Raw genomic sequence first — 20,222 nt, forward strand, 5'->3', positions numbered from 1 at the left:
CAGCCTGCAGTACACAGAATAAATTAAATTAAGGCCCCACCAGTATTTATTTTTTCATGTGTTGATCATGGTTATGCTTATTTTTAACTGTTTGAAAAGACACATTACCAGTGTTTCTTCCCTAAGCTATGTTAATATGAGGATGTCCTTAACACAACTTAAGTTTGTATTTTCCCTGTCTCAAGTACCCCATGCTATACAAGAGCAAGTTGTGGTTTTGGGGATAAGGATGTTGTTGCTTACCTGGGATTTTTAGGTTCAGATCACATATGCTTCCTACTGTTGCAACAGAAGGAGCCCGTCTTGTTCGTGTGATGCTCTCCTTAACTCTTCCTTCACCACTTATCTTCACACTGAATGGGCTGCCTGTAAGTATCACAGCAAGTCATTCCTCCTCTGCTTATTACACACACCACTGAGGGCAGAAATGAAAGCTTCCTCTGACCAGAGGGGAACTTTTATGCCCAACTAACAGTCAGGCCCAAGTCAAATACATGCACGTAACCAGAAGAGTTTTGGATGCTTGCTGCCTGGGGAAAACCTCCTCGAATCTTTGGGACTTATGGTCCAAGCCAGATCACCCAGCCCACCCACAGTTCCAGAGCACTGGGCAGCCAGATAAGACTTCTGTTGTACTAATCAAAAATTTGCCCAACACTTCTGCTTACCTGGAATATGTTCATCTGCAAATTTAGTGGACACAATGTACACACCAGGAACAGTTGGAAAATAGGACACTTTGCAAGTTCCATCTTCTAGATCTTCAGTTTGGATCTCTACCTTGCTGGGTCCTTCAACTGCCAGTGAGATCCCACCATAACCTACAATATAGACAAGTTAGCCTCAGATTTCCAAAGCTCTACTCTAAATCTGACATAAAATAGTCCAAAGTCATGGCAGGCGCTAGTTGGTAGGTTTGTATCATAATGGGCACATGGGAGTTGCATGATGCCTTAATGGCATTTCTGTACTCCTAATCAGTCAGAGGCACAGCATGCATTCAGCTCCTAAATTCTCTGACCACATCCCTTTTTCTTTCAAAAATGTTGGGAAGTTATCTACCAAGCTAAAAAGTTATCCAAGGCTCCACATTAAACTAACAGGGAAGTAACTACCTTCCTCATTTCCTTCTTGCAATACCAAATGATACTAGAGCCAGCACCACCTCAGTGACAGTCCCTGTTGGTTGTAACAAAGACATGAGCCAGGACCTTACAAAGCATATTCTAAAATAGCACAGTCTGTGGTTAATAACTGACAGCATTGACTGTGCTTAATGGCAGCTGCTGCTTTGCAGCTTGTGACCTGGTGTTTGCATGCTGAGGGAGGCAGTGCTCTCGTGGAGAGTCAATATATATCTCATAGCATCTCAGGGTCCCTTTGTGAGGGCACTAACCAGCATCTCTTGTGTCTACAATGAAGTCACACATTTCAAAGGTTCGTCCTTCTACCAAGCCACGTCCAAAAACTCTTGCCCGTCTGGCATCCCCGATCTCAGACTGGACCACCATGATTGTCACGGGGCTGTTTGGTACATGGCTCCCATTTTTCTTGATGCTAACCAGATGTTCTCCTACTTCCCGTGGAATGAATGAGATGCCTACAAATCAGAGAAATGTGAGAAATTTATTTAGTTTTTATTCATGTTATACTTGATTTAAATACCTTAATCATACCAAAAAATGCAATACTGGAAGAGCAGTCTCTACTCATGTTGAAGTGCTGCTCTCAAGTAGACCACAAGGCCATTCATATATGATGACAAAACCCACTTCAACTGCAACCTGGCACGTCACATGCAAGTGAAAACAAGAGGCCACTCTTCATACTTTTCTGTCTTTGGACAACTGTAGCAAACACTATCAATTACTTGGTTCAACAACACACTTCTGGGAAGGGGCACAGAAGTCAGTCATTTTACAAAGTAAAGCAAACTGGAATAAAGACTATCACAGTAATCTCTCAGATCTTACCAATGTGGTTATTGGGCAGCCTCTTCAGAAGACAAGGCTCATCACGACCAGATGGGGCTTTAATGCTGGCTGTTAGGAGACTGAGATCAGTCTCATTGATATCCAACATGAAGTCAGCAGCAGAACCAAGCTTAACCTGAGACCGTCTTCTGTTATCATCTGAACACATAAAGAGAAACGAGTCACAAAACATTACAAGGTTAAGTGCAGAACAAGTCAGAGGACTTCAAATTCCTGCCACAAACCAGGTTCCCCATGGTATCAGAGGTTAATTTTTAATATGAAGTGCTTCCAGAAGTTTAAACTTTATACCTGTGATCTTGGCTGTGAATGGACTGCCTGGAATGTGTTTGTCATTGTATTTTACCAGGATGCTGTAGTTTCCAGGTAGAGTAGGCAGGTATGTGACTGTGCACGTCCCATCTTTGTTATCAATGCAGCTGATCTCTGCTTTTGAAGGTCCTTCAATAGCCAAGTCCAGTCCACCTAGGAAAAAGCAGAGTGGCACTTCTGTAAATCTTTGTGAACTCCAGGTCCAAAGATTTGGTCCAAAGAGAAATAGCCTGGTACTGAAAATGGAGCCTAAATCTGTGTTTTCAATGGACAGCAGCAAACCAGCTCAGACCAACCCACTACGGCCACAGTTCTATTCAGCCTTTAGATTTCCTGAACAGTGATTCCACATCCAGTCATCAACCCTAGATTTAAGCTGCTTTCAGTTTATTTTTAATTGAACAGACAATATGCACCCAGTACCACAGGGTACATCTACTGCTCTCAGGAAGGGATAATAAACCAGCTTTTTCTGCAAGTTACATCCTGATATTTCCATAAGTCATTTGTGTGGCACCCCAGAGATTCACAGTTGGACAGATAAACGGAAATCAAAGCCAATGTGTATTACACTACCAAGAAGCTCCTTGTTTAGGGTAGGATGGGTTTAAAGAACTGACTTACCCTCTCCTGCATCTTCTGTGACAATGGTGAAAGTTGCTGGTTTATTTGCAATCCCATAGATGAGGCCAGGCCCATAAGCAGACACACTGCCACTGTTGGGGTAATTGACATAGAACTGCAGAGGGCTCTCTAAAGGGGAAAAAACCAAAAAGAAGCACTTTTAAGGATGAGTGGTCTGGACTACAAGAACTGATACCCATGTTCCTGCACGCCCTTCTCATTATGTGATATCTGAAAAACCTTACTGTGACTGTAATGCACTTAAAAACCAAATAAGCCTCTGTTCCCATCCTCAAAAGACACTTCTCCACAATTTGTGCCACAGTCAGTCATGGAAGAGTAAGTGTTATTCTAGTTACCAGAGATAAGCTTAAATGATGTTGTAAAGGGTCTTGCTCACTGCAAGTTTATTTTTAGCACATTAAATCAGAACATGACTCAGAAGCAGGCTTTCAGTTCAGGCACTGATTCTGAATTTTAGTAGCACAGAATTAGGAACTAGCACAGCACATTGTCTCACTCAATGAACCTGAACTAGCGAATTTGAAGGGTATCCAAGAATGTATTTGCCAGCCTCAGATTAGCTAAGCTGGTGCACAAGAACAAAAAGCACAGTCACTAACAATCAAGAATGGTTTCAATAAAAGGCATAGATAGCTCTTCAGTCCAAAGTTAGATTTTGCAGCTGAGACAGTAAAAAGTTTGATTCATGACAACCTTCAAGAAAGAAACATTGTGGCACATCATCTCTCCATCCCAGCACAGTAATGGTGTTAGTGAACCAATACAGCAGACAGGTCTGCACTTATGGGGGTGCTATATCCATAAAGTGCTGAAGAGACTGAAGCAGCACCACACAGCACTGAGCTCCCCACTTCAGCCTAAGTTATGCTGTGTTTCTGTACAAACAGAACCAGCAGTCCCTCTCAGGCAATGCTGAAGGTATTCTGTCTCCTATCTACACATCCCTTTCTGCCCAGCCCCCCAAAGCCAGCATGCCTGGAGAACCACAGGGCAGCCACAGCCTCCAGGCCAGGCAGTGCTTCCACCAGGGAGCTGGGGGAGCAAGGACAAAAGGAAATGGAATGAAATGCAGTGGTTTCTGTTTGTTAAGAAGCAGCCAGGAAGAAAGAAAGATTACAGCATAATATGCATGTGTGTTTTATTTTATGGCAATCAGATGGAAACAGTAACTATAGTATTTCAACCAATCAGTTCTCCCCACAGTTTTGAGATTTTTTTGCCAATGCAGTTTTTAAGGATAAACACACACTGTAACCAGTAGTTTTGCTGAGCACCATGGCAGTAAATTTCAAACTGAAAAACTAGTAGTTAGAAAATTGTATGTTTCTTCTTCATAATAAAATGCCACAAAAGCTAGTTTCCCCAAAACCAAAATCCATTTTAAGCCTGGCTGGTACTATTAAACCACAATGGAAGCTCATATGTGCTGGCACTTACTCCTTTGCTTTAGTTCTCTCTGCACTGCTTGCAGAGAAAGGGCAGCTGAATGGTAAAATATCCTGGGCAGATCTTTCCACAGCATGTATGACTTAGCTACAGAACCTCACCAGGGAGCAGATACATCAGCAGGACTCTGCACTCAGATCTGCATTGCCTGCTTTGTCAGACTTACCTGGGATGTGATTTCCCATGTATTTTATGTGCATTTCATGCAGCCCAACTTCAGTAGGAGCATATTTCACTGTTACTGTGCCATCTTTATTATCCACGATATCTGGTGTATCCATCTTTCCAGAGGGCATGTGTACTTCACCTACAAAAGGCCACCATGGGAGTTACAGAGGGAGAAGCTGCCTGCTTCCCCTCTCCCACCCACAGAGAATTGTCTAGCCCTTTTAAACAAGCATTTTAAATTGTTAAATTCCTTACCCACAGGCACAAATAAGAGACTAATGGGAACACTAACCAGACATGTTTTCTACTGAAGCTACATGAATACAAGGCAGTGGTAGACATCTGGCAAACAGTCCTGTGACCTTACAAACTCTACAGGCAGGCAGGGCTGTTTTCTGCAGCCACGGAGCTTTTCACAGCAAGCTGCATAAAAAGCACTGATCTACCTCTTAGCAAGATGGTCCCTCCTCTGCTGCACTTTTGAAAAGGAAAATTTGACCATTCCTTCAAGCTGGGACAGGCCAGGGCTTGGGCTGGGATTGCTGAGCTAGAGGGCAGAGGGGACACAGGCCTTGTGTACAGGAGCTTAGTGCAACCAGGGTGCTACTGGAGCAATGCTCTCAGCTGCCAGACCTGTAGAAGAGGGGTCACCTGCTTTGGAGAAGGTATGTGTAACAGGAATGCAGAATTAACTGCTTTATAGCATCTGCAGAAAAGAAATAATGGAGCTTATCAAGGATGCATGTAGCTGCTCCAGAAGGGAAAAACCATCAGTAGGCCCTATAGTGAGGCCACAGCAACACACCAAGAATCCCCTCACTTAACTCAAACCATTGAAGGGCCATATCCTACTCATCCTCAGCGGGTGCCACTCAATGTGAAGTTAAACAGCTATATTGCTGGCAGGATACAAACCTCCCACACACATTGTGGTCTAGACCACCCAGTCTGTTAACTGCAAATGGATAAACACACTAACAAAAAGCATGATCTCCCTGAGAGGCACTCCAGGTACCTGTTATTTCTCCTTTCCTTACAGCAAATGGGATAACCATATCAAAGGGCCTGAACCCCATGCCATTCATGTCTCCAACAGGAACATAAGCTTCTTCTGTAACCTAAAGCAAGCAAAAAGATGGGTCACTTCAAAAGGGCTGGTAGAGCCAAATGAGCACTGAGCAACTCCACTGCAAGCACAAGCAGAAGAGAGTGTGATTATTGCAGCCAGCCAAGGACTGGGCTCCACCAGAGCAGTGTCCGGCCAAGCTCTCCTTTACACCACACCGCAGAGCAGAGCAAATCAAACACGGCGCGGATGGAAGACATGCTGGAAAAAAGGAAGAGATAAAAATGGAACACAAAGGGATGGAAGACAATGTAGTGCACACAAGACCCAAAGTGGCTCCATCTGAAAGGATTTAGTTGCTTAAGGCCTGGAAGAGAAAGTGATTTTTAAATGGGGCAGAATGATTGCAACACAAAATGGACAAAAGAAACAAGTTTCACAATGCGACTCTGAACTCAAGACACTGTGATTTTGCTGGGAAAACAAAGCAGTGCACTCAGGGTGCTTTTGCCAACAGCAGACATTTCAGAAGTGGAAGCTGTGGGTGCAATGATCCTCTTCATGTTTACATGAGTTTATTTGGAGACTCCCTTCAAGCAGCAAAGAAAAAACAAGGTCTGGATCTCAAGAACAATTGAAACAATTGATGAAACAGAAAGAATGAACACAATGACCAGAGCAATCAAGCAGTCCCAAGAAGCAGGCTGTCATCTGAAATGGAACACAGATGGGGAGCTGAAAAATGTAAAAATTGTGTACCCAAGGGCGGAATCCGGGCGGGGAAGCGCCCACTGGCTCCTGCGACCGTGCGGCGACATCATCTGCATCTACAGCCTGGGCAGGGGCAGAGGCACGTTAGTTGTTATTAGATGTTATTCTGGCACGGAGGCACTCCCACCTTTCACAGCTCAGAACACACTGCTCCTTCCAGTTCAACACCTTCCTCCCTCTGTGTAGCCCTCCCAGTCCTCTTGCCATAGCAAAGACCCAGATCCAGTCAGGGAAGCTGGGAAACTGCCCTCATCCGCAGGCACTGGAGGAAGCCACCAGTGGCACAGCAAAGGGACAAAGCCAGTATGTGCCATTGTTGCATGCTTGGGAGGGAAGTGGAAAGCTCTGCCTGAACACTGGTGGAATTGAATATTAGAGTTGCTTTCTTATGGGACTGATGCACTGAGGGAAGGGAAAGGTTTGAACCTAAGATGGGGGTCCCTGAGTGCTGTGCACCATGACACGCCAGCTGGGCGGCAGGGGAGCTAGCTGCTGTGGGAAGGCTGCTCTGGTTCATGCACTTGGGTGAATGACCCAGCCCACATCCAGCCATAGCAGCAAAGCCTTTCTTCTGATTCATAGCTGGGACTGCGTCGTCAAGGCACCAAATGTGTTTTCCTCTGGCGCAGCCGCTCTCCTCACCAAGTGTGCCAAGAGCACGACTTGCAAATTCCCATCTCTCCCATTAACCCAAGTTGAGTGGCTGGGACTGACACCCACGCAGGCAGCTCCCCCAGGCTCAGCCATCCCAGCCCCTCCTCCCATTTACAGCACTGCAAACCACCCTAATGAAACAACCCACTGGAAACTTCTGCATGGATGGACTCCACTGAGAAAACCAACGCAAAACAGAAATGCTGCTGTTTCAGTGTTCTCTGTCCCCAGCTGAGACACCCAAGTCAAACACATAATGTATCAGTCAGCTAGGAAGTGGGAATTTTGGCTGGCCAGGATTGGGCTCCCTGACCTTAAGAGGCATTTCCTGTGGTGAACCTTGAGCAGTGACCAAGGGAGTTGTTTCTCTCAAGGAAATCTTCAGCCACCCATAGCAATCTGCCAGGATGACAGGTAGGAAAAGCCAGAGTTGCTGGCCCTAGGGACTTGCCTGTGAGCCCCATCTGGACTCAGTACAGTCCTGTGATTTCAGGATGCACCAGAGGCTGCTTGGGCTGAGATTACAAGACTGAGAATTGTTTTGCCAACACAGAGAGATGTTCTTCACAAGAAGGGCTTCTGTGAGCCCTGAGAGGCACCTAGTCTGCTTCTCAGGGGACTGGGGTATTGTTTGCTAAATGTGGAATGCTGCACATAGGAAGGAAGATAATTAGAAGGAGGGAAAATTTGGCTACAACAGTTTAACTAGCACTTACAAATAATTTTTAAGTGTGAGCTAACAGTCTGCTTCCCTGGGATCTGTCAGCAGACCGTTCCTTATTTTGGGATCATCTTAATCAAAAGTGAGAGACAGAGAAGGCAAAGCACTTTATCTGACAATGGCCAACATGATTAGTTGTAGAAGCTGATTACAACCACCCTTACATCACTTAGGAAAAGAACTACTTGGTCAGGAAATGAAAAACAAATTTCTTCCGAAAAGCCAAGTCTTCATCCTCTGATGGTTTCTATCCCACTTCACTTAACCATATTGCCTGCTCAAAATAAGCTCTGCAAGGAACACAGATTCATTAGCTCCTGCTAGCCTAATAAAAATCTGAACATTTACACACAGAGTTAACCTATTGCTAAATAAAACACAGCAGCAGAGATCCGAGTGGGAGGTACTTCTGGAGCAGAACTGGCTAAGCAGAACTGGCTTACCATGACGGTGAAAGGACTGTTGGGAATGTCCACCCCACCAAAGCGGACATAAATCACATAGGTCCCTGGTTTGGCAGCAGTGTAGAAGATATCGTAAGTCCCATCCTCATTTTCAACAACATCTGCTTCAGCTTCTGTCCCATCTGGCGTGAGGACGGTACACGTCACTTTTCCCTTCCCTGCTGATTTGGCGTCTACCACAAAACCAACCTCCTCACCAGTCTTCACAGTGGGTGCAATTCCAGGACCTACAAGGCAATTTTAGTTACAGAAAGAGTTCACAGGACACTTTTCCCAGGCAGACTGCCTGTGAGGTGCCTGGGGAGCATGGCACCAAGGCACTGGTCCCAGGGAGCCACAGATGTGGTTTTGGGAGCAGATGTACAACAAGGGACATTTGTAAAACTGGTCAGCACAGTGGTATGCTAGAGCTGGCTACCAGTTCTCCTTCTCCTCTGCAATCAGAGGCTGGATGGGAAGAGAGAGGAAATAAAGCTAAGTTTGAAGAAAGCAATGCCTTAACCCATACTCTTATCATCCTACTCTTTTATGCAGAGCCAAAGGCACATTCTTCTGCCAGCAACTCAGCTTCACTGCTTTAACATAAACTTCTCTGTGTAAGCAGATATAAAAGGGCACAGTAGCAGCCATGGCCACACTTTCTCCACCATTATCCACACAAGATTTTCCACTGTTCTGCCACACATCCCGAAAAAAGAACACCATGTAACAATGCCAGAATTGAAGCAATCAGATCTAGCTTGAAGAACACTGTGTTTAAATGAGAACTATTATGTCTTATTTGCAGTAGTACATATTGAGTGCTCCTGCTTCTGACCCTTGCTTGTTACCAGGTAAATGGCTCATTTTCCACTGGCAATGAACCTGCTGGTTTAATACATTGGCAGTATTCCAGCACTTACTCCTACAGTGATTGCATTTCAGCTTTACAGCACTGAATCAGAAGCACTTCTTGGAAATGGGAAATTTTAGCTGGCATCTGGCAGTAATCTCCATCTCAGTTACTTTCAATAGTTAGTGACTTGAGTTACTTTGAAGAGTATCAGATTTACCCATCAAGGCATCTTTTAAACGTATTTTGATGATATCTCTTCGTTTTTTGATTATATCTCTTTTTTTCTTCCATTGTGTCAGGAATGTATTTCTGTTTAAAACAATTTGATAGCAGCCAGCTCATGGACAGGCTTCAGGTGCACTCTAACTGCACAATGCCCACACACTCTCACAGGTCTACAACAACAGATTAAGTTTCCCCATTCAATTTGGCCTTGCCTATTTTATTTATTTATTCTACAATCAAAGGACTTAATGTTCAGTGGTATTCTTGTAACTAGTTCCTGCCACTTCAGCTCCCTGCCACAGCCTCCTGGGAGGTGGGAGCATGCCACAGCGACTACCCAAAGCCACTGGGTGATGAACACCCTGTGTGCTCCTACAGCAAAAAATCTGGAGAACTCCTACACCAAGGTAATGACTTTTTGAGTCATAGTAATATCTTATCTTTAGGTTCTCTTCTTCCCAAAATCCTGTTCAGACCCAGGCCAATCTTGACCACACAGAAAAACAGCAGAAACCTTCACTAATAACATCTAGCCTGAATAGCCTTTGCACATGACCAGCTATTTACATCCTCAGAATTAATTCTGTTGTAGCTTGCAATGAAAAGCCTCTAGGAATGCTCACTGTGCAAGGAACAGGATGCAGTGGACACACACATATGAGTTATTTTTAAATCACATTCACTTAAGTTCTCAGCTAGATTTATTCATGCCAAAATAAGCATCAGACAATTGCATCTGGCTGTTTATAACAGCCCAGGCAGTCTGACAGATTTTGCTAGAGACTGAAACAGATCCCTGCTCACCCACAGGGTGGACACTTCTTTATCTTTAGGAACACCCCTTCTGTGTAAGAGCAGCCAGACTACACAAGTCTCAAGCATGTCTCCTACACCCATCACATCTACTGTACCATGCTCAGAAGGCAGCTTTACACCCAGAACAAACAACAGCAAAGAGACGAGTCCAGCACTCACCTGTGGCCAAACACTTGCTGGCATCCCCAGCTGGAGAAGCCCGGATCCTGTAGGGAGAGGCCGGGATATCATCTCCCCCATACTTAACGCCAATCGTGTAGCGGCCCGTCTTGTCAGGGACATAGGTGACCGTGTAAGTGCCATCCTTGTTGTCATGAATGTCCACTCTCTTGGGTTTGCCCTCTTGGTCCTGAGGAATGCAAAGCAGAAGATTTAAGTACTATGAAGGTTTTGATTTTCCTTAGCTGGACATCAGATCTGCTCACAACCACACTTAAGTGGTCTCAAACAGATACAGAATTGCAGCTTTTTGAAGTTTAGAGATATTTTGCTCAAAGACTGTAACAAGAACAGAGTATTAGGAGCAGAAAGATATCAGATCACTACAAAATAATCAGTACTATCATTAACTACTCTTTGGTTGATATGCGAATGTTTATAAGACCAGCACGCCATTTTAATGAATTTGATATTATCTGTAAGAAGTTCAGGCTTCACTGTCAAACTGCTGTTGGAAATAAGGAATACTTCCCTGTTCCCTGAGGCACAAATGGACAGTCACACTGTGCAGCTCTGTCCTGAGTAAGCACTGGCTAGCCTTGGGCAGCTGCTCCCTGAAGGGTCTGAGGGCAGGGGGAAGCCTTACTGGAGTCTGCTGTCAGCCCTCCTGCATGAGGCATCCAGCTGCTGGCACAGTGCAATGTCTACAGCTAAAAGCGGGTCTGTGCAGTCCCTTCAACTAACATTTCTCATCAGCTGCAAAGCAAAAAGCATTTTAGAAAGTCTTCCAAGCCTGTTTATAGGGAATCACATGTTGACTCAATTTTGTATTTTATGACTTAATGCTGCCTGGGGTACAGTATAAGCTGCAAAGGACTTGATATTTAGGTACAGCACGAAAGAGTTTACTTCTTTCAGGAAGGGGTGTGAAACATTTGACAGCTCAGAATAAGAAGCAAACAAATGCTGCCAGAAGGATCACCTAATGCACTTCTACCATACAGGACTTGTGGAACTTGATCTTCAAAGCCCCAGCCAGGCTGGGAGCTCTGATAAGCATTTTGGATCCTTTAAGAGCACACTTGCACACCAGAATTAATGGCAACTGCTTTGGTGCACCTGAGCAGGCATTGAGACAGGACAGGAGCAAGAATGCAGAAGGGCAAGTACAACCAGGCATACCATGACCTAGGCATGCCAGAGCTCAGCTATGTGGTTTATGGTCCACTAATCAGACACCTTTTCACTGAGGCCACAGAGTCCAGGCACCAGAAACTTTGGAAAGAGTAGTAACAAAAACAAATCAAAACATTCCTGCAGTATCTCCTTAAGCAGCTTATGACTTCTGGCAACCTTGAGGGAGATGTGTGATCTAATTTATCATAACGTGATGCTCAGAGTGGTTGTTATCTCATGGCCTTGCTGAATACTGCTAGAAGACCGCCTCCATTTCAAATGCCAGTATTTCCATAATCTTACAAGAAATTACTTATGTCATTTTGGGCATTTGCAGAGTGCAAGGTTAGGCAAGAGCCAAACAGAGTATATCTGATGACTTTAAGACAGAAGTTTCACAAAAGCACTCTCAAGAGCTTCACAAATGCAGAGTGCAAGACTTTGCTGTACCAGACTTTAGTGTCCAGTCAGCAGCCCAGTCTCCAGGACATTGGGTATGTTAGGATGAAGCTGTGGACACTTCTGAAAGGAGAGACACGTGCCCACCTAGAAAACATGTTTCCTGTCCTGCTTGGTTTTGTTACTTACCGTGATCTGTACGGCCAGAAGTCCCTGCCCAGCATCCTTAGCATCCACAGCAAACTCCACAGGCAGGCTGGCTAGAATGCCATAGGAACTGAGCCCTGGACCACTCGCTGTCACCTTACTGGCATCGTACGTAGGAAGCACCTTCACCTTGAAGGGACTAAAAGAGCAACCCATTATTTTCCCTCCTCCCAAGTCAGTGGCTGATAGTTGCTGCAGTACATGCTATACAGCCCTCTTACACTGTCTGCTGCAGGTGCAGTGGGCTCAAAACACCACTGAACCATAAAGTCATGCAAGAAGCTGCACTGTTTAAGTAAAAAGCACCACACCAGTCTGTAAATGGTGCTTATGTGCTGGAGGAACACCACTGGATTGTTAAATCAGTTCTGCAAAGTTTCTCTTATCACCTTACCTTCGAGGAATCTCTTCATCAGCATATTTGACAGTGATCATGTACGGTCCCTCCTGCATAGGGGTGTAAACCACCGTGTGGGTGCCATCTCCATTGTCTACCACATTAACAGGTCCCACAACTCCTAAAAAAGCAATACATTTTTTTCTCAGCTATGCTTTTAAAATAGTTATTTGCTGCACAAAGCTAAAGTATGGACTGTTATTTATAACAAATTTCAAATTTTTTTTTGATGAAAGCAACAGGCATGGATCAATGATCAGCTTCCCTTATTTTATATTCAAAGCCATTGACTTGAGATAGATTTTTTTATCCACTGCTGTCTGGGCTCCCATCTTCTTGCTGTAAAGAAAAGCTAGCATGAAAATACAGGGAAAAGATCTGCCTTTTGGTACAGTCTAGGTTGAGAGCAATTGCTAAAGGTGCATTGAAGATCTTTGGAGACAGAAAATGAGTAATGCTTATAATTGTCTGTACTGTCATTTACAAGATTACATCGTATTATTGGGATTCATTGCAGAGAATTGAGCTCTAAAGCCAGCTGGTGTATAGCATTCACCAGCTGTCTTTCACAATCAGGTGTTTAGAAAGGCAGGCTTGCTGCCTAGGCAAGAACACCCTGCAAGCTGCCAAAGACCTAAGCAAGCAGGATCAATTATTTCAATTTGCATTAAGTTAAATCTACAAAGATTATGTGACATATCAGTTCAGATCAACACACAAAGCAGTCTACAATTACAAGTTGGCTTTAAAACACAGAAAGGATTAGTGGTAAAGCAAGCACAAAAGAAATGTATATAGCTGCCATGCACAGCCTAAAAGCAACACCGTTGGTTTCCCACTCCCTCCTGCAGATGATTCTTGCTGTTGCCAACCGGATTTCCAAGAACCAAAACTGCCAGTAGTTAGTGAGAGTTCAAACCTGTCTCAGTGTCACCCTTTGGACCACCTTTAAAGAAATCCGAAATTGCTTTCAATGGGGAGCGCCATCCCTGGGAATCCGTCTCATCCGCTAGAATTAAACAAGTGTTACCTGCAGGGCACCTGCACAGCAAGGCTGACACTCCAGGGCAGGGGCAGCTCTCACCTCCAGCAAGGTGAGACTTGCAGCCAGCAGGTGCTCAGTGACAAGATACTCTGCCACTGAGACACTGCTTTCTGGGTTACTGCAAACACCATTAATGCTATCACCTGAAGGGCCTTGCTGTTCTCTGGGGACCACTGAGCAATTTCACCATTATTCAGAGACTCCTGCAATCCACTGACCCAGGTTTCCCAAGTCACTGTTCACGTTAGATTCTGGATTTACTTCTTGATATCTAAAACTTAACACACAATTGTTCACTGGTGATGGTTAGTCACATCTCCCAGCCCTGAAGATCAGGCTAAAGCCATCCAAGACTCTGTCTAAAGCAGCACTTCCTAGGGCACAGCTCTCTGTCACAGCATGATGTGGGTCAGCTGCTAAGGGGCACACAACAGCTGAAAAGGAGCAAGGGAAATGCTCACTCAAGTGGCATTGCCACCTTTGCAGGCTGGGCCAGAACCATGTTACCTGCCCAAACACAGATATGGGCCCAGTCAGATGGAATATTTTGGTTCTTACCTCTGGGTCCTGTCACCACCACTTCAAGAGGTGCTATTCCTGCCTTGCTGGCGTCCACAGTGAAGGACTGGGGGATTTTGGCTCGAACAGCTGTACCCAGACCTGGTCCTGCTATTTTCACCTTGCTGGGATCCACAACATCCTTCACAGGAACCTTGAAAGGACTGCCTGGAAGTTGACATGGTAAGTGTTAAACACCACAAGGTTAACAGTTACAGAGAACAAAAGGTCTTTTTTCTCTACCTTCTTTAGGGTTCTTTTGTTACTATCCCTCTGCTGCAGGCAGGAATTACAACCCCACAGCCTCCACACCATCCCTCTGCTTCTGCAAAAGCCGGAAATGTAATGATGGTGCTTCTACAGTTTCACAGAATTGGTGTCAACCATGTGTGACCTATCTACTTCTCACACCTCAGGAAAAAAACCAAACATGAAAGAAACCAGAAGTGCAAATGAAGCATCATGGAGGCAATACATTTCCTTATATCTTGCTGTGTTCAGTATGTCAACAGAGAATGGGAACAACAGGAAACATCCCCTCTTACTGCAGAACAGGATCGTTAATGCATCCACATAACTAAGGGCTATTGTCATAACCTAAAGTATTACACACCACTTGTATATAATATCAGTTATTTGTCAAGGCTTAGTGTCCCTTTTCCCGTTCCACTCATCTGTACCCATCTGAGCAAATGCCACTGCCTTTTCTGCCTGAATTCTGAGGAAAAGCAGAAAGCCACAATCACATAACATCCCACAGCACAAGGGAAATACAGCCAACTGAGAACTCTGAGTGCACAGTTTGACTTCATCCCTCTTCTGAAAGCCACTGAGCAAGAGCTCTTACCAGGAATATGCTCTCCCCCATATGTGATGTTAACATCATAATCTCCTGGAACATAAGGAATATATTCGGCACTGCAGCTCCCATCTTTGTTATCTTTACAGCTAATTTTAGATTCTGAAGGTCCTTCAACAGTTATTCCAAGGCCACCAATTCCTGCCCCTCTACAAGACAGAAACACACATTGTTAGAATCACCTGCTTCTAAAGCAGCTTTGTTGCCCTCACATGTTCTGGCTGCATTTTCATCCTTTTTGGAAATGTGGTATCCTAACTTCCAATGTTCAGCCTTCAGCATGTGCTGCCACACAAAGCTGTTCAGCGTTGCCTCGCTCAAATTTTGCTGGAATTTTCTTCTCAGTAACTATCAATCCCTAATATCAAATGTTTGCAGAGCAGAGTAGATGATGAGGCAGCACACATAGTCATCAGCTGGACATGGCTTGGCCTTTTTATAAATATTTGTACTGAGTTTAGCATCCTGCATTGCACACACCACTACAGTCCTCCCCCCACACCGATATCTGTTCAAGATCAAACAGGCTCCATCACCTGGTGACAACTGAAAAGGCATTGGGCTGATTTGTGAAAGCTTCTGTAAGTCCAGGTCCTTGTGCCTTCACACGGGATGGATGGCAGCCCTCTGTGACATTCACTCTGAAGGGACTATTTGGCACAGGCACACCATCATAAGTCACATTGACTGTGTGTGGACCTGTTAAAAAGAGGCAAACATCTCCTGAATTCCCTAAAAATGCTCATAATTTAACACAGCTCTACAAGATGCTACAGATTTAAATGTCTGTATATAGATAAGAGTTGCTTCATGCATTTCACAAGACTTCACAAGTGTTTTGTAACTGAGATTCCATCTACAAACTGTTCTTCTAAAGACAAGTTACCATAAAAGCCAGTTCTTCAAGTTAAAATAGAGCTACTTCCTGCAGAATTAGCTCCTCTGCTGGCAGACCTCTTGCAAAGATGCCAACAAGTTACTGGCAGACCTCAGGGGTTTGCCAAATGAAAGTGTTCATAGAAGAGCTGCTTGCTCTTGGTTTTCCCCTTTCAAGTAAAAGAAAACAAGCCCCAAGGTTACCCTTTTCAAATGGCGTGTACTCCACTAAATATGTTCCATCCGCGTTGTCCTGGATGAGACAGTCTGTGGGGGAGCCAGAGGGGCTCATGATCTGTGTCCTGATGTGCTCACCACCAGCCTTCGTTAGAGGTCGAGCATCCACAGTGAACTCGGTTGTAGCTTCTCGGAACACATCTACAGGAAATGTTTTGAAGAGTCACTTCAAGAAGTCCAATATATTCCAACAACAAAACATTTGGTGAAGCAGCATGATAAACAGCTTGTTTGGGAACATGAGACTTCTGTCTGTCCAAGGATCACCATGGAAACACGCACAGCTTTTACGACTTTCAACATTTAGAATACACAGAAAGGACTGCAAGTCCTACAAATTCCAATAACAGTTAATCTCACCTTTTCCTTCGACTCCTGGCCCAAACACTTTAACTCTGCTTGTGTCCACAGCTGGCTCCACTTTGACCCGGGCTGGGAATTTAGGCACTTGCTCTCCTCCATATCTCATCTTGATTGTGTACATGCCAGCTGAGAGTGGCACGTAGGTAACGACATAGGTCCCGTCTTTGTTGTCGTCGATCTGCACCTCGGCTTTGGAGCCAGTATCTGACACCATGTCCACCCTCAGGTCCCCGGGCCCTGCTTCCGTGCAGTCGACATTCAGCAGCCCTGCCTCGCCTACTTTACCCCGCTCCAGACCTGGGCCTGTGGCAATGACTTTAGAGACATCAAACGGCATTTCTATATCTGCCTTAAAGGGAGAACCAGGAATGTGAACTTCTTCAAAGAGGATGTTTACAAAATACTCTCCAGGCTTCGTAGGCAGGTAGGAGACAGAGCAGGTTCCATCGCCGTTGTCCGAACATTCAATTTTAGCTTCACACGGGCCTTCCACTGTCAAACCCAAACCTCCGGTTCCTGCCCCTTTGGTATCTATTGTGAATTGGGCTGGCTTCCCAACAAGGCCCCCTCGAAGACCTGGACCATGAGCTTTTACCTAGAAGAGAATATGCAGTTGAGCTAAATGGCCTTTTCCATGTTACTGCTAGAAGACTTCCTAGTTAGACTTGTTGTATGTGGGACTCGATTTACAGGCCCTTAAAAATACAGAGAAGGCACTCTCTCCTTTGCCACTCAGCCCTACATTTTTACTGTAAAGTTGTTACTTCTCCTCCTAAGAGGTTTCTAGGCAAGGATATTTATAATCTCACCATAGCTGTTTTTATACAGCTATGTATAAAATGTATTTCCATGGGAAATAAAAGGTGGAAATGTTAAAATATTTGATGGCTGTACACATGTTTTTCTTGAAATATATTTCCTTAGAAAAATAGCATCTTAATACATCAGAGATGCTTATCAGACAGACTTCTATTAAATTAGGAGTGATATCTAAATTTGCTACATTATGCAGGATATTTGCCATATTTTTGATTAGTTCAACATTTTTTTCAAATACAGTGTTACAGGAATGAATTCTACAAGTCAGAGAGGCTGCAGAAAGAATCATTGAGCACTCTGAGTAAGGATGTTCCTGGGTATGTTTTGGCCAAGACCAAGCCAAGTCTCGTGCAGTAGCCCACAACTCAGTTTTCAGGTGTCAGTTGCTATTACAGCCCTATGCTGTTCACTCACCTTGGAAGGGTCTGGGGGTAACGTGGCCTCCACAGTGTAGGGGCTCCCTGGGATTGGGTTGCCATCATAACTCACATCCACCACATACAGTCCTTCTTCCCGTGGGATGTATTTTGCAGTGCTGCACTCCTTACCCAGAACTGGTTCCACCAGACATGGCACAGCTTTCCTCATAGGACTGGAAATATTAACCTCCAGTTTACCTTGCCCACCAGCTCCTTTGGTATCAATTACAAATTCCTGATCCTTGCCTACTTCCACTCCTGAAAAAGACAAAACCCATATTACATCACTTACTTAACATCAGACAGCAGTCCAAGGAGTCTCCCATGCACACACCACTGAGGGAGCAGGTACTGGCAGAGCCCTACCCAGTCTGCATTCCTCTGCAGGCAAAAAACCCTCCCAAGCCAAACAACAAAAAAAACCCAACCAAAACCAAATGCTTTGATTAATTGACATCACAAAGCTACAGGGGAAAACAAGCCTGTAAGGTGTGGTCTGAGAGTATCAGAGAGAGGCTCATTTCAGGAAAGCAACAATATTTCATAGCCTTAAGTTCCCTCACTTTTGGAAAACAAAAAGACTGTATGAATGACACTGTGCATTGTAAGAGTTTGATACATTTGAATGGCCATCTAGCCCTCAGGGAAACATTTTTCATCAGTGAGTGCTCTGTTCACCACAAACGACCAAAGCCCAAACACATGTTTTTTCCACATTACTTTGTAATCTTAGCAAAAAAGAAAAAAAAAAGGAAAAAAATCTAAAAAATTGAAATTTGGCCTTCAAGAGGACCACCTAAATAAGTGTGGTAAAGTTATAAAGTTGGAGCTACTTGATCCCCAGCAGTAGCAAGTTAAAAAGGAGATTGTTTTGCCTGCTCCTGTTCCAGCAGGACATGTTGGCTATCACCCAGACTCCAGAGACCCTTCAGAGGCTTCCAGCCCACAGGTACTTACTGTTTTCGAGTCCATTGACTATAACTTTGCTTAGGTCTAGAGGAGCAGCAACACCCACTGTGAAAGGGCTTTTAGGGATAGGATCACCACCATAAGTTACCAGAACCTTCATTGGACCCTAGGTGGAGAATTTACATGTTAGCTCAGTTCCTCACCTCACACAGACACACCAACACCCAAGCAGTACATAACCACATCAACTAATCCATTTCATCTGGTCACAGCCAAACTCGCTGGTTTATGGACACTAAAGCTCACACCACTGCAGCCCTTCAAAGTACTAAATGGTTTTTATTTAATACAGGAAGAGCAAAAAAGACAGTTGTTTCCAACATTTAATTAGACTATATTCAAGCTGCCTGGCAAAGCCTCCAACTCAGGCTGGCTCCCACTCCCCCAGTGCTCAGACCCGACAACTGAATGAATGTCCCACTGCTCCAGACCAGGTATCCCCTTCCACCACATGGAGAGGCCAAAGCTAAGATTGCAAAGAGGCCATATTATTACAGCATCTGAAATACCAGGGGTTTAAGCTCTACAAGTCAGAAAGATTAATGCTCTTGTGTATTTTGGCTGGAATGCTGCACAGCCACGGCAAGCTCCAGCCCATGATGTGTGTTCCTTTTATTCTCTCCTACCGCAGTCCATATTTTAGCTATATTCACTGTTTGCTTACTTTTCACTCTTGGCTGGTTCTGCTCCCAAGTGAAATAATCATGGATGTTTCATGCAAGCTAGTGAATAGCTTCCACGATTATTTTTGGTTGTTTTTAGAAAACACATACACGGGTAGCTGTAGCAACACCACGAGATAGATAAGACCAAATAAACAGCATTAAACCAAGGTTGCTCTGCAACTGACACTGCCCCTCAGGAATTTAACTACCTATTCCATCCTTCCCTGCTCTGAGGAGTCCACAGTCTCATTCATAAGCTATTGCTTAGGAACCTGAGGAGGACAGGGTCGAGGAAAGACCTATGTGTTCACAGCACGGAGGGACAACAAGGCTTCCCTAATTGCTGAGCAGTCTATTTTCATCTCTTAACCACTGCTCTCCCGCCACTGCTATCCATGAGCATCTCCTGTAAGGCCACAGCACTTCCATGACCCATGGTACTTCTCCAGATGGAAGACCCAAGTGGAAAACCTGGTTTAGGCTTGTTTCACTAGTGATTTTCAGTGAAGCACAGAAATCTGGTACTGCTCACGAACACATGGAGTACAGAGGAGTGCTGCCTTCTGCATACCAAGCCTGACTAAACAAGCCAAAGCCTCTCCAAACAGGCACGCCAGCCACATCCTGAGATCATGCAACTGCTTTATCGAAAAACAAACGTTAGCTCTGTGGTGCTTCCAAGAACTCTGAACCAGCATTATCAGTTAAATAATACTGCACTTTTCCTTATCAGTTCACTTTTACATAGTTCCACTCAAAGAAGCTGGGGCAGATGACCTAGCACATTTGGTTGTTCAAGAGAACAAGAGTAGCAAAGCACTTTCATCTCAGCACCAGAGCACCTATACCCTCAGAAATATGAGATTTGTGCATTCTGGTGTTTAGTGGCCCTTTACAAACATACAAATACAGTGTAAGGAAAAATGCTTCTAGCTATTAGGAGCTTCCACTCTC

At 44.5% G+C, this 20,222-nt stretch overlaps 1 protein-coding gene across 4 annotated transcripts in view; it reads right to left on the reverse strand.

The window, feature by feature from the left end:
• Positions 1 to 20,222, reverse strand: part of FLNB (filamin B) — a 70,742-nt gene that overhangs the window by 10,489 nt on the left and 40,031 nt on the right. For 2 of the 4 annotated variants that reach the window (XM_058031712.1, XM_058031714.1), the window contains exons 19-38: positions 18,592 to 18,709; positions 17,630 to 17,892; positions 16,394 to 16,991; positions 16,001 to 16,174; positions 15,457 to 15,619; positions 14,909 to 15,069; positions 14,062 to 14,229; positions 12,456 to 12,579; positions 12,044 to 12,200; positions 10,280 to 10,469; positions 8,224 to 8,471; positions 6,394 to 6,468; positions 5,584 to 5,686; positions 4,567 to 4,707; positions 2,931 to 3,059; positions 2,286 to 2,459; positions 1,974 to 2,132; positions 1,397 to 1,600; positions 669 to 821; positions 244 to 366 (exon numbers count right to left, since the gene is read on the reverse strand). In XM_058031712.1, coding sequence (XP_057887695.1) covers positions 244 to 366; positions 669 to 821; positions 1,397 to 1,600; positions 1,974 to 2,132; positions 2,286 to 2,459; positions 2,931 to 3,059; positions 4,567 to 4,707; positions 5,584 to 5,686; positions 6,394 to 6,468; positions 8,224 to 8,471; positions 10,280 to 10,469; positions 12,044 to 12,200; positions 12,456 to 12,579; positions 14,062 to 14,229; positions 14,909 to 15,069; positions 15,457 to 15,619; positions 16,001 to 16,174; positions 16,394 to 16,991; positions 17,630 to 17,892; positions 18,592 to 18,709 — 3,625 coding nt within the window. Of the gene's footprint in view, positions 1 to 243; positions 367 to 668; positions 822 to 1,396; positions 1,601 to 1,973; positions 2,133 to 2,285; positions 2,460 to 2,930; positions 3,060 to 4,566; positions 4,708 to 5,583; positions 5,687 to 6,393; positions 6,469 to 8,223; positions 8,472 to 10,279; positions 10,470 to 12,043; positions 12,201 to 12,455; positions 12,580 to 13,377; positions 13,468 to 14,061; positions 14,230 to 14,908; positions 15,070 to 15,456; positions 15,620 to 16,000; positions 16,175 to 16,393; positions 16,992 to 17,629; positions 17,893 to 18,591; positions 18,710 to 20,222 lie in introns of all 4 variants that reach the window. The other 2 variants (XM_058031715.1, XM_058031713.1) reach the window with 2 other exon arrangements.

This window comes from Melospiza georgiana, chromosome 11, assembly GCF_028018845.1.
Source record: "Melospiza georgiana isolate bMelGeo1 chromosome 11, bMelGeo1.pri, whole genome shotgun sequence".
Lineage (NCBI taxonomy): Eukaryota > Metazoa > Chordata > Aves > Passeriformes > Passerellidae > Melospiza > Melospiza georgiana.